We start from the raw sequence: 13,252 nt of genomic DNA, 5'->3' as shown, positions 1-13,252 counted from the left end.
GTTGCAGACATTATCAAACGTGCAAGATCTGAGAGAACTGAGCCCTCTTAAGTCCCTTCTTAGAAATAAAAAATAAACCAGCCAACCAATCAATCGAGATAAAGAACTGAAATAGTCTTGTGTTAAAAGACCCCAGTTTGACTGTTGAACCTATTTAAATAAAGATCTAAGAATAAGGTATGGAAGAATTATAGTTGCAAAACAAAATGTCAGTGTTATAATCCCTGAAAAAGTAAAAGACACTTGCTCCTTGGAAGGAAAGCTATGACAACCTACCCTGTGTATTAAAAAGCAGAGACATCACTTTTCCAACAAAGGTCCATATTGTCAAAGTTATGGTTTTTCCAATAGTCATGTACAGATGTGAGTTGGACCATAAAGAAGGTTGAATGCCAAAGAATTGATGCTTTTGAATTGTGGTGCTTGAGAAGACTCTTGAGAGTCCCTTGGACTGCAAGATCAAACCAGTCAATCCTAAAGGAAATCAACCTTGAATAATTCATTGGAAGGACTTATGCTAAAAGAATTGAAGCTGAAGCTCCAGTACTTTGGCCACCTGATGTGAACAGCTGGTTCATTGGAAAAAGACCTTGATGCTGGGAAAGACTGAAGGCAAAAGGAGGGAGTTGCAGAGGATGAGATGGTTAGATAGAATCACTGACCCAATAAACATGAGTCTGAGCAAACTCTGGGAGACAGTAATGGACAGAGGAGCCTGGCGTGTTGCATTCCACGGGGTCAAAAAGAGTTGGACATGACTTAGTGACTGCGCAACAACAGTATCATCAAGAACAACAAAGAGAACCAAAGGAGAGGAAATGGAAGAATGACAGTTAATCACATCATAGTTCATAAAGGAATCAATAAAATTGATCTAACATTAAGTCACATGTATTTTCAAATGAATTGTGATATCAGGATTTGCTTCAAAATGTTCCAGTCTAAGAAAGAAGGAAGAAAGAAAAGGGAGGAAGTGAGAAGGGAAGGAAAATGAATATGATGATTGTTGATGTTGTAGAAATGCATGAAACAGTTGCAAAATGTTGAAGATTATGGAAGCTAGATAATGGGTACATGGCAGTTTATTATACTATCCTCCTTTTTTGTTGTCAGCTACAGACTGGCACTTGCCAGCTACCTCTACAAGGATTAAATCACATGCTGCTGTTTCTGCTGATTTTAAATACCCCTGAAAGGAATTCAGGGTGGAGAGCAGAAATGAGGTACTCTGGGAAAAACTAGCAGAATGGGTCTTCAGATAGATATTTTCATGAGCCAACTTTATGAGCCCAGTTCTTGTATTTCCTTATGTCTAGAAAAACACTAAAATCCTTCATAGTGATGACTGCTCCTCGTGACTAGCAGATACATTCTGCAAAAATTAAAATGCTTGATTGCATGTACTCCCACTTCACCAGAATCACATATATACTGACCTTACCCCCAACCTCTTTGGAGCAATTTCTCAGGGCTATATGAAATGCTGTTTCCTGGGTCTATAGTCCTCATTTTGCCCCAAATAAAATTTAACTTGCAATTCTCATGTTGTGCATTTTTTCAAGTCAGCATTGTGTATTTTAAATTTTTTTCACAATGAAAAGTTAAAATATAATAGCAAAGTTGGATTAAATTATTTTTAAAATTATAATGACTTTAAGCCCTAATGGCTGAATTTTTTTTTTTTTTAGTTAAGAAGCATCTCTCCTGCTAAGGTGGTAGATATTAAAACTTTTCATCACAAGAAAAAAAATTTTTTTAGATTGGAGTGTTTCAGCCCTTTAACTCAAGACTCTCTCTCTCTCTCTCTCTTTCTCTCTCTGTCTCTCTCTCACACACACACACACACACATACAGCCTACAACCACCAATGCTGTCTTCTTTGGGTCAATTATAGATGAGTCCTGTGGAGAGAGAAGCAAGTCACTTGTGCCTGCTGCTGAGTTGGCTAGGCAATGGAACTTGCAAGCCTCTCATGCCCAGTGCTCCTGTGAATCACACAGCCCAACACTTGTCTCACTGAAGCCTTGGTATTTCCTCCATGTCCTCTTCAGGTTTTTCTAAAAAAAAAAAATATATATATATATATATATGTATATATATATAATTCAGAAAGCTTTGCAACCAGTATCTCATATACTCCTCATAGCATTCTCGAGATGAGGAAATTGCAGCTCAGAAAGGGTGTCACTCATCCAGGGCCCCACAGTGAGTCAGTGAGGAATGATTGGATGAGAAGCCAGGTCCTTCCCTGACACTCTTCTTATTCCCACTTCTCATCTTGAAGTGCAACAAAGAAAAAGACTTCCAACAATTACAGAAGCAGGGCTTCACTGGGGAAAAGGACCATAGGAACTTTGTGTTACTTTTGTGAGGGAAGTAGGGAGTGATTTGGGATGAGTATTGTGACTGTATTTGGAAGAACGGGTGGAGCGAGAAGGTGATTCAGAATCACCGCTGTGTATTGATCAGAGGCCAGAGAACAGGGGCCTCGATGCTGCCCACCTACTTCCTCCCACACCAAGAGGATCTGGAGGGCAGCACTTCAGTTGTTCTTACTTACACAGTAGATACTGAGGGCCTACAATGTGCTTGCTTCGTGTCTGGTCAGGCATTTGTTCAAAAAGCACCTACTTTGTACTTTTTACTAAGCACCTACTATGTACTTCCCTGGTAGCTCAGATGGTAAAAAATTTGCCTGCAATGCAGGAGACCTGGATTCAATACCTGGGTTGGGAAGATCCCCTGGAGAAGGAATTGACTGCCCACTCCAGTATTCTTGCCTGGAGAATTCCATGGACAGAAGAGCCTGACAGGCTACAGTTCATGGAGTTTAAAGAGTCAGACCTGACTGAGCGACTAACACATAGTTCTAGATACTGTGCTAGTTGTTTGGGGATACAACAGTGAACAAAAAAGATATAATCCCCTTGCTCTCACAGAGCTCACTTTCTAGTTGAGGAAGACAAACAATAAATAAGTAGGCTCATAGAATAAGATAATTGGAGATATACTAAGTGCAAGGATGGAAAAACACTGGCATGTTGATGGAGACCCGCAGGGGCTCTACCTGAAGTGTTCAGGGACGGTCTCCCAGAGGAGGTGACATCTGAGCTGAGATCTGAAAGGTAAGGAACAAGCCAGGTAGAGAGCAGGGGGAAGAGCTGCCAGGCATAAAGAAGAGCTGATCCAAAGCCCTGAGGTAAGAGTGCATGTGGTATGTTTGAAGATTAGAAAGAAGATGCTGCAGTAAAGTGGGTGAGTAGTCTGCTTCATACAATGTATATTAAGGGGACTTTGGAAAGTCAGGAGGAGCAACATACAGAGCAGGTTATCTCCAGTCCACACTGAGGGAGCCCCTGAAAATGCCCAGAGATTCCATGACTTACCCAAGGTCACAAGATCAGCAAGGGGCACATGTTGCCCCATAATTTACACTTTAGCACTGCTACCTGGTGCTGGACCATAGGCCTCCAAACCTGGGGAGCCTGGGGTTTGAGTCTTAGGAAGCCCCAGAGACTCAACAGCTCCTTCAGTGTTGCCCAGTGGAAGGCACTGCTCTTCCTCCATGGCTTCTGGGATCAGGTTCACACAAATGTCCCCAGATGGCAGAGGCCCTGCTGGACTCCTCAGACACTCAGGTCTGTGCAGCACAAAGGCATCTCCAGGTCTGTGACCCCAGCTTGACCTTGAGCTGCTCCACCTCTGCAAATCCAAGTTCAATCATCCTGACTTCTCACAAACTACCTTGTAGCCCTGTAACTCTCCAGCTCTGCTACAACTAGCTTCTGCTCCCTGCTTTCTGCTATCTCCTTAATTACCAGTCCCTCCAGTCTACCCCTCCAGTTCCATCCCCAAGGCCCACCTGTTCCATGTTTTTCTCTCATCAGCACCTTCTCTCCCTCCTTCCCTTTTCCTCCTGCCATACAAACTCAGGAAAACCGCAACCTTGATCAATACACCACCTCTCTTTTTTTTTCCCACTTATACTCCAGAGCTGTTGAACAGTACAGGAGAAAGTCATATAAGCTGAAGGCTTAACATGACTTTCATGGTCTCCAACCTCAGCTTGGGGAATCAGAGACTACAGACTTTGGACTCAAATAGATTTGTTTTGGAACATAGATGCAAAACTCATCAACAAAATACTAACAAGTTGAATCCAACAATACCTTAAAGTGCTTATACGCCACAATCAAGTAGAATTTAACAATTTCCACAAACCAATGTGAAACACCACATTAAACTGAAGAATAAAAAGTATATGATCATCTCAGCAGATGCAGAAAAAAATGCTTCTGATAAAAATCAACATCCATTTATGATTAAAAACTCTTCAGAAAGTGGACATACAAGGAACATGCCTCACATAATAAAAAAGTATGAGACAGACCCATAGCTAACATCACATTCAATGATGAAATGCTGAAAACATTTCCTCTAAGATCAGAAACAAGACAAAGATGCCTTCTCTTGCCACTTTTATTCAACATCGTTTTTGAAGCCTTAGTCACAGTAATCAGAAAAGAAAAATAAATGAAAGGAATCCATATTGGAAAAGAAGAAGTAAAAAAAAAATCCTAAAGACGTTACCGGAAAACTACTAGAGCTCATCAAAAAATTTGGTAAAGTTGCAGGAGACAAAGTTAATATACAGAACTCTGTTGCATTTCTATACACTAACAATGAAATATCAGAAGGAGAATTTAAAGAAACAATCTCATTTATCATTTCATGAAAAATAATAAAATACCTAGGAATAAACTTACCTAAGAAGCCAGAATACCCATACTGTGAAAGCTATAAGACACCAATGAAAAAAACTGAAGACAACACAAACAGATGGAAAGGTATACCATATTCTTGGATTGGGAAAACTAGTATTGTTAAAATGCTGCCCAAGACAATCTACAGATTTATGCAATCGCTATCAAATTGCCAATGACATTTTTCACAGAACTAGAACAAGTAGTCCTAAATTTTATGTGGAACCATAAAAGACCCAGAATTGCCAAAGCAATCCTGAGAATGAAGAACAAAGCTGGAGGCTTCATGCTCCCTGAGTTCAGACTATACCAAAAAGCTGCAGTAACCAAAACAGTATTGTACTGGCACAAAAAAAGACATATAGATCAATGGAACAGGATGGAGAGCCCCAAAATAAACCCATGCACTTATGGTCAATTAATCTACAACAGAAGGAGGGAAGGCTATACTATGGACAAAAGACAGTCTTTTCAATAAATGGTGGTGGAAAAACTGGAGAACATGTAAAAGGATGAAATTGTAAAATTCTCTAACACCATATACACAAATAAACTCAAAATTGATTAAAGACCTAAATGTAAGAGTGGGTACTATAAAACTCCTAGAGGAAAACACAGGCAGAACACTCTTTAACAGGAATCGCAGCAATACTTTTTTAGATTGATCTCCTAGAATAATGGAAACAAAAGCAAAACTAAACAAAATGGGACCTAACTAAACTTAAAAGCTTTTGCACAGCTAAGGAAACCATAAACAAAACAAAAAGACAACCTACAGTTTGGGAGAAAGTATTTGCAAAAAAAAATGCAACTGATAAGGGATTAATTTCCAAAATATACAAACAGCTCATACAGCTTAATATCAGAAAAAAAAAAAACAACCCCCCCAAAAAATGGGCAGAAGACCTAACAACACATGATTCCAAAGAAGACATACAGATGGTCAACAGGCACATAGATACTCAATATCACTAATTAGAGGAATTGAAAACTACAATGAGGTATCACTTCACACCAGTCAGAATGACATTCTCAAAAAGTCTACAAATAACATGCTAGAGGGGTGTGAAAGAAAAATTAACCTTCCTACACTCTTGATGGGAATGTAAATCGGGGCAGCCATTACAGAGAACAGCATGGAGGTTTCTCAAAACCCTAAAAATAGAGTTACCATATGACCCAGCAGCCCCACTCCTGGACATATTTCTGGAGAAATATAACTCAAAAACATACATGTACCCCAGTAATTACGGCTGCACTATTTACGAAACAGCCAAGACATGGAAGCACCCTATTAATAAATGTTCATCGACAGATGAATAAAGGAAATGTGATTATATATATATATACACATACACATACATACATACATCGGAAATCTACTCAGTCAGACAAAAGAATGAAATGCCATTTACTGCAACATGGGTGGACCTAGAGACTATCATATTAAGTGAATTTAGACAGAGAAAGACAAATATCATATGATATCACTTATATGTGGATTTTTTAAAATGATACGAATGAATTTATTTGTAAAAAGGAAATAGACTCACAGATGTAGAAAACTAATTTATGGTTACCAAAGGGGAAATGGGTAAAGAGGGATAAATTGGGAGCTTGGGATTAATGTATATACACCACTATAAATAAAAATAGATGAGAACAAGGACCTACTGTATAGGAAAGGGAACTATGTTCAATATCTCAAAAAAATATACAATGGAAAAGAATCTGAAAATTATATATTTCTATGCTATATATATATAGCTATATATATAGCTCTATTTATATGCATATATGTATATGGTTTTATATATATATATATATGTATATAACTGAATCACTTCGCTATACAGTGAAAACTAACACAGCTTTAGTCTACGGCCATACCGCCCTAAATGCACCCAGTCTTCTCTGAAACTAACACAACTTTATGAATCAACTGTGCTTCGGTCTTAAAAAAAGTTTTCCTCACAAGGAAAAAAATTCTAACTATGTATGATGATGGGTTTTATAAGAATAGGATCAGCTATTTTTTATTTATTTACTTTTGGCCATGCTGCATCCTTGTTGTCTTGCCTGAGTATTTCGTTGCCTTGTGCAGCTTTCTCTAGTTGTGGCAAACGGGGCTGGTCTTCGTTGCAGTGCATAAGCTTCTCACTGTAGTGGCTTCTCTCGGTGCAGAGCACAGGTCCTACAGCGCACGGGCTGCAGTAGCTGCGGCTTGCGGGCTCTAGAGCCCAGGCTCAATAGTTATGGTGCACAGGATTGGTTGCTCTGTCGTAGGTAGAATATTCCTGGACCAGGAATCGAACACTCAGTGTCCCTGCACTGGCAGGTGAATTCCTAACCTCTGGATCACCAGGGAAGTCCCTGGATCATTTAATATTATATGCATTATATATTAATATATACAATCTCTTATAATCATTTTATAATGTGATCATTTCACTATATGTAAAAATTGAATCATTGCATTTTATACCTGAAACAAATATAGTCTTTGTCAATTGTACCTCAATTGAAAAAAAAATAAACCACTTTTAGAAACCAATATCTCCTGTAGTGAATGATGATTATCTGAAGTTCAGAAGGTCCTTCAGTTTCACTTTAGTCTCCTAGTTTAAATAAAATTAGATATAATGTTTTTATTTTTCAATAGTATAATATATAAAAATATATATTCTATCTTATTATGTTACATTATATTAATATAATTCATATATATTTGTGTGTATATATATATGATATATAATATTAAATGATCCTATCCTAATAAAATTCTTTCTTTCATTTACCTATACTTCCACCTTCAATATGTTTATATGCCTCAAGAGAGGACTGGAAGGATTGCTGCCGAAAGTAATCTCTGATTGTGAGATTTGGAGCCATTTGTTTTCTCCGTTTTTTGTTCTTTTCAATACTTCCTATTTATATTATGTATATTATTTATATTATCATTATTTGTATAATCAATACCTATTATTTTTATACATATAATAAAGTCATTATTCTTTAAAAGATGTTTTTCTAGTTTATACAGTTACCAATACTGATAGTCATACATTTCAGATGCCTATGGCTGAGGTAGTTAAATATCTCAAATATGAAATGTAAACCCCTGATGTGCTAATAACTTGTTCTATTTATTTGGGTCCAGGAAGCATCTATGATTTTTATTTCCTCAAGCAAGCTAGTGGACATTGGTACACATGGACAGAGTATATCACCAAAGAGGAGGAACATATCTCCGCAAATGCAAAGGTAAAAGAGAGTTACCGGTCATAGAACCTCAGTAATGACCTGATATTCAGCAAAGTGGAGACGTTAACATTAGATCTGGGTTAGTTAAAGAACTTACTTTAGAAAAAGTGAAAGAATTTACTTTAGAAAAATGTTCAAACATGAATTGAATTGAGCCTTCAAAAGCACAGATTTTAGAATCAGAGAGTCCCAGATTTATTATTCAGTCTTCACCCTTTCTGCCTCAGTTTATGCAACTACACAATAGAAGAAAAAATACCTAAAGAATGGCTGCAAAGATTGAAGACATTGTACATGAATCTGTGGCATTCACATTGTGCTAGATCATACAGTTGCTATTCTAATTATTGTCAGTATGAACAATGCCAGGTGGTCATCAGTCCCCGTCTCAGATATCTCCGCCAAAAAGATCCTTGCCTTTTCTTTAAAATCCCCAGAGAAAGATTTCTTTAATCAGAGTTCTCAGAAAAACAGTTAATAGATTTTCTGGTTAGCAGAAGATTCACTTACAACTCCTACTCATTTTCTTGTGGAAATTTTTTCCAGATGTGCACTTTCATGCCTCTACTTGCAGTATCTGGTAGACAAAATTGAGCTTTATTGGGATAATTGTAGTTTGTTCAGGCCTAGCATAGAGTAGTAGGTGGTGGATGGAAATGTGGAAATACTGAAAACAAAATCAGACACCAGACAGGACCACAGCTGCTTGTGAAAAGGGTGCCACAGGCAGGAGTGAATGTGTGATGAGCTCAGGACACACACTGGAGACTGAAAAGACTGTAAAGAACCCCTCAGCACTGAGGTTCTAAACTTTCATTCTCCTTAAAAGAGCTTCATCACCTGAGCTCCAGGGGTTTGAAATCTTGCTAGATGCCTACAAATGAGTCAAATGCAGAAAATATTTTAGTTATGCTTGGAATTTTTCACTTGTGAAAAAACTGTTCTAGCCCCTGAAAATAAAAATCTGTGAAATCCAACTTGCTTAAAATTCCCAGTCTTGATACTTGGTTTAGCATTCAGTATCACTTACTGGCTATGTGACTTGGTCAAGTTGGCCATCCTCCAGTCTCAATTTTTTTATCTGAAAAAGTGAGCTAATAATACAGCTGCCTCAGAGGGCTGTTGGGAAAACTGCAGGGAATAACACAGGCAAAACATCCATAGCTCGATACCTGTTAATTCTCTTACTTGCCACTTCAATTTCTCTGTTCTCTCTGCTCCTTTTTCATTGATCAAATTATTAATCAAAATAAGTCAAGCTTAGTCTAACAGTATACACATAGCCACGGCACTGCGCAGTCTCTGTTGGTGCCATTTGCATTATGGTCTGGTTTTGTTTTAGGGGCACCATTTACACAAACCATAGTGTGGGTGGTGCTCTCTAGAGTTACACAGCACAGTGGCTCCATGTTCACTAGCCTCTTCCAGTCTAGACATATAAGTAGACTTCAGCATATGATTTAAATCTAACTACCCCTTCCTCTGTGGCTACACACTTGGCTCAGTGGTGAAGAATTTGCATGCCAATGCAGGAGACACAGGTTCAGTCCCTGAGTTGGGAAGATACCCTGAAGAAAGAAATGGTAACCCACTCCAGTACTCCTGTCTAGGAAATCCCATGGGCAGAGGAGCCTAGCAGGCTAAAGTCCATGGGGTCACAAAAGAATTGGACACAACTTAGTGACTGAACAACAGCAGATCCCTTCGTCTACCCATCATTGGAGGGACCAAAAGCAGCCAGATGGCTGATGATAGGGTTCAAACTCAGAAAAGCCAATCTAAAGCAAGGTTTTCTACTCAAAGTAATAGAGATTCTAGGAATCCAAGACCAAGCCCTTAGAGCCCAATTGGAGTCTGAATACCAGGAAGAGTGTTGCAATTTCCATATTGCTAAAGGGATTAATAGGAGGAACCAAGAATATGAGCCTTAAGAAAAGCAGATGAGGAATAAGCACAAGGAATGGGGGTCAAGGGTCATACCTAACCCTTCTTGGATGGCATATGGGAGGTGGATCTTTCCTAGGGCAAGGCAGACAGCTTGGCTCAAAGAAAAGGTCTCAGAGGGCAGCAGCTATAGACCCAGCCTTACTATAATTGGTGTTTACAATGTGACATTTCAGTAATTAAGAATACAGTCCTTGGGATCAGACAAGCTCGGATTAAAATCTTTGCATTTCTGTTTACTTGCTGTGTTGGTGAGCTCTGGATCTGTTTCTTCATCTCTAAAACAGGGACAATAGACAGTTATTGTCTATATTTACATACAAGATTTCATTTAACCTTCAAAACAGCTCAGTGAACTCAATGCCATTTTTATCCCCTTTCATAGATGAAGAAACTAGGCTGCTAGAGAGGTAAAATACTCAAAATTATAAAGATAAATAAGAGACAGAGCTGAATGGATAGTAAGGATAAAACTCAAGTCTCTTGAATACCAAGACACAATCTCCTGGTCCCAGTATCAAGACTTACCATGTCTTTGTGGCACAGGTCTCAGAACTCATCATCCCCACCATGGAGACAGCCCGACAGTCCTTCTTCTTGAAAACCTACCTGGACCATGAGATTCCAATGCTGTTCGTAGGACCCACGGGCACAGGCAAATCGGTCATCACCAACAACTTCCTACTTCGCCTTCCCAAAAATACTTATCTGCCCAACTGCATCAATTTCTCTGCCAGAACTTCAGCCAATCAGACGCAGGATATCATCATGTCCAAGCTGGATCGCCGGCGGAAAGGCCTTTTTGGGCCTCCCATAGGGAAGAAAGCAGTGGTATTTGTGGGTAAGGCACTGGCCTGGATCTGGACACAGCAAATTCTTCTATTTTAAGTTGCAGCAAAACCGAATTTCCCTTTGTAGGACTGCTGTATATTCATTTTACTGTCTATGGAAGATAAAATATTTCTGGTTAATATAATTCCACATTCCTTCCCTCCTCTCCTATTTTCCTTCCTTCTTTTCTTCCATCTTTCCATCCTTTCTTCTCACCTTCCCTCCCTTTCTTGCCTCTTTCATTTTTTGTTCCTTGTCCTTTCCTTCATTCATTTCCAAGTATTTTTAACTATGTACTATATGCCAAATTTTCCATGTTGAGACATGGTCCACGCCTTTTTGCCTGAGGAAGGATCCCAGTTTCTCCTGGTATGAAGTTGAGCCCATGGATCAGGCCAAGTTACTTTGTAGTGACAGTAGTTAGGTTCAGAAGGGGATTGTAGTATTTACTCTCTTGTGTCTCCAGAAGCAACTCACACACTGTGATAAGCTTCTATTCCATTAAGTGCAAGATAAATATGTTATCAGTATATGAAGAAATCTAATAGTTGCCAAATAAGCACATTGAATTTTTCCAGAATTTTATCTGTTTAGAAAGCACTTCCTCATTTATTTCTTTTGAGCCTCACAACCCCTTGAGTTTACTGGCCATCATGATCTCTTTGTTGTTGTTGTTATTCAGTCACTAAGTCATGTTCAAGTCTTTGCGACCCCATGGACTGCAGCAAGCCAGGCTTCCCTGTCCTCCATTATTTCCCAGAGTTTGCTCAAGTTCTTGTTCATTCAGTCAATGATCCTTTCTAACCATCTCATCTTCTGCCACCCACTTCTCCTTTTGCCTTCAGTCTTTCCCAGCATCAGGGTCTTTTCTAATGAGTTGGCTGTTTGCATCAAATGGCCAAAGTACTAGAGCTTTACTTTCAGCATCAGTCTTTCCAATGAATATTCAGGGTTGATTTCCTTTAGGACTGACTGGTTTGATTTCCTTTCAGTCCAAGGGACTCTCAAGAGTCTTCTCCAGAACCACAATTTGAAAGCATCAATTTTCCGATGCTCAACCTTTTTTATGGTCCAATTCTCACATCCATACACAACTACTGGAAAAACCATAGCTTTGACTATATGGACTTTTGTGAGCAAAGTGAAGTCTTTGCTTTTGAATACACTGTCTAGGTTTATCACAGCTTTCCTTCCAAGGAGCAAGCATCTTTTAATTTCACGGCTGCAGTCACCGTCTGCAGTGATTTTGGAGCCCAAGAAAGGAAAATCCATCACTGCTTCTACTTTTTCCCCTTCTATTTGCCATGAAGTGATGAGACCAGGTGCTGTGATCTTGGTATTCTGAATGTTAGGTTTCAAGCTAGCTTTTTCACTTTCCTCTTTTGACCTCATCAAGAGGCTCTTGGCTGCTCTTCATTTTCTTCCATTAGAGTGGTATCATTTGCATATCTGAGGTTGCTGGTATTTTTCATGACAATCTTGATTCCAGCTTGTGACTCATCCAGCTTGGCATTTCACATGATGTACTCTACATATAAGTTAAATAAACAGGGTAACAATATACAGCCTTGTCATACTGCTTTCCCAATTTTGAGCCATAAAATTTGAACCAATTTTGAACCAGTAATTTGTTCCATATAAGGTCCTAACTGTTGCTTCCTGATCTGCATACAAGTTTCTCAGGACACATGTAAGGTGGTCTGGTATTCCCATCTCTTTAAGAATTTTCCACAGTTTGTTGTTATCCACACAGTTAAAGGTTTCCTCATAGTCATGGAAGCGGCAGTTTTTCTGGAATTCCCTTGCTTTCTCTATGATCTGACAAATGTTGGCAATTTGATCTCTGCCTCCTCTGCCTTTTCTAAACTCAGCCTGTAAATCTGGAAGTTCTCAGTACATGTACTGCTGAAGCCTAGCTTGAAGGATTTTGAGTAACTTTACTATCATAGGAAATGAACACAATTATCTGTTAGTTTGAACATTCTTTGGCACAACCCTTCTTTGGGATTGGAATGAAAACTGACTTTTAAAAAAAAATCTAATTTACTAATCAATTAAATGAGACTCTGAAGGTTAAATTCCCTGTTCAGGGTCAAATGTCTAGAAAATTCTGGAGCCACAAGCCAAAACCAGGTTTCTTGGTGCCAAATATATTATGTTATCTACTCTCTTACTGCTAATTCATAGAATTCTCATTTAGTAATAGTAATTCCCTGCTCTTCTGAATTATCTCATGTTCTGTCTTTAAAATTAAGGTATTGACAGTAAATGTTGCATGTATTTATATCCTTGCCAATTAACAACAGCTTCTTAAAGGGAGGGATCATATTTTCTTTTCCCTTTCTTGTCCTCCCTCCCTCCTTTGTCCTTTACTCTCATCTGTTCTCCCTTCCTATTTTTATGGTATATCCAAAAGCAATTTAAGCTTTGCAGTCAAACAGACCTACGTC

General features: G+C 38.8%; 1 protein-coding gene across 2 annotated transcripts in view; it reads left to right on the top strand.

Moving 5' to 3' along the window:
- Window positions 1-13,252, top strand: part of DNAH3 (dynein axonemal heavy chain 3) — a 248,787-nt gene that overhangs the window by 163,317 nt on the left and 72,218 nt on the right. For both annotated transcript variants that reach the window (XM_061401328.1, XM_061401327.1), the window contains exons 41-42: window positions 7,924-8,027; window positions 10,518-10,812. In XM_061401328.1, the coding sequence (XP_061257312.1) occupies window positions 7,924-8,027; window positions 10,518-10,812 (399 nt within the window). The remainder of the gene's footprint in view (window positions 1-7,923; window positions 8,028-10,517; window positions 10,813-13,252) is intronic.

This window comes from Bos javanicus, chromosome 25 (genome assembly GCF_032452875.1).
Source record: "Bos javanicus breed banteng chromosome 25, ARS-OSU_banteng_1.0, whole genome shotgun sequence".
NCBI classification, from domain to species: Eukaryota; Metazoa; Chordata; class Mammalia; order Artiodactyla; family Bovidae; genus Bos; species Bos javanicus.
Note: the sequence above shows the minus strand (reverse complement) of the source record. Positions and strands in the feature narration are given on the sequence as shown.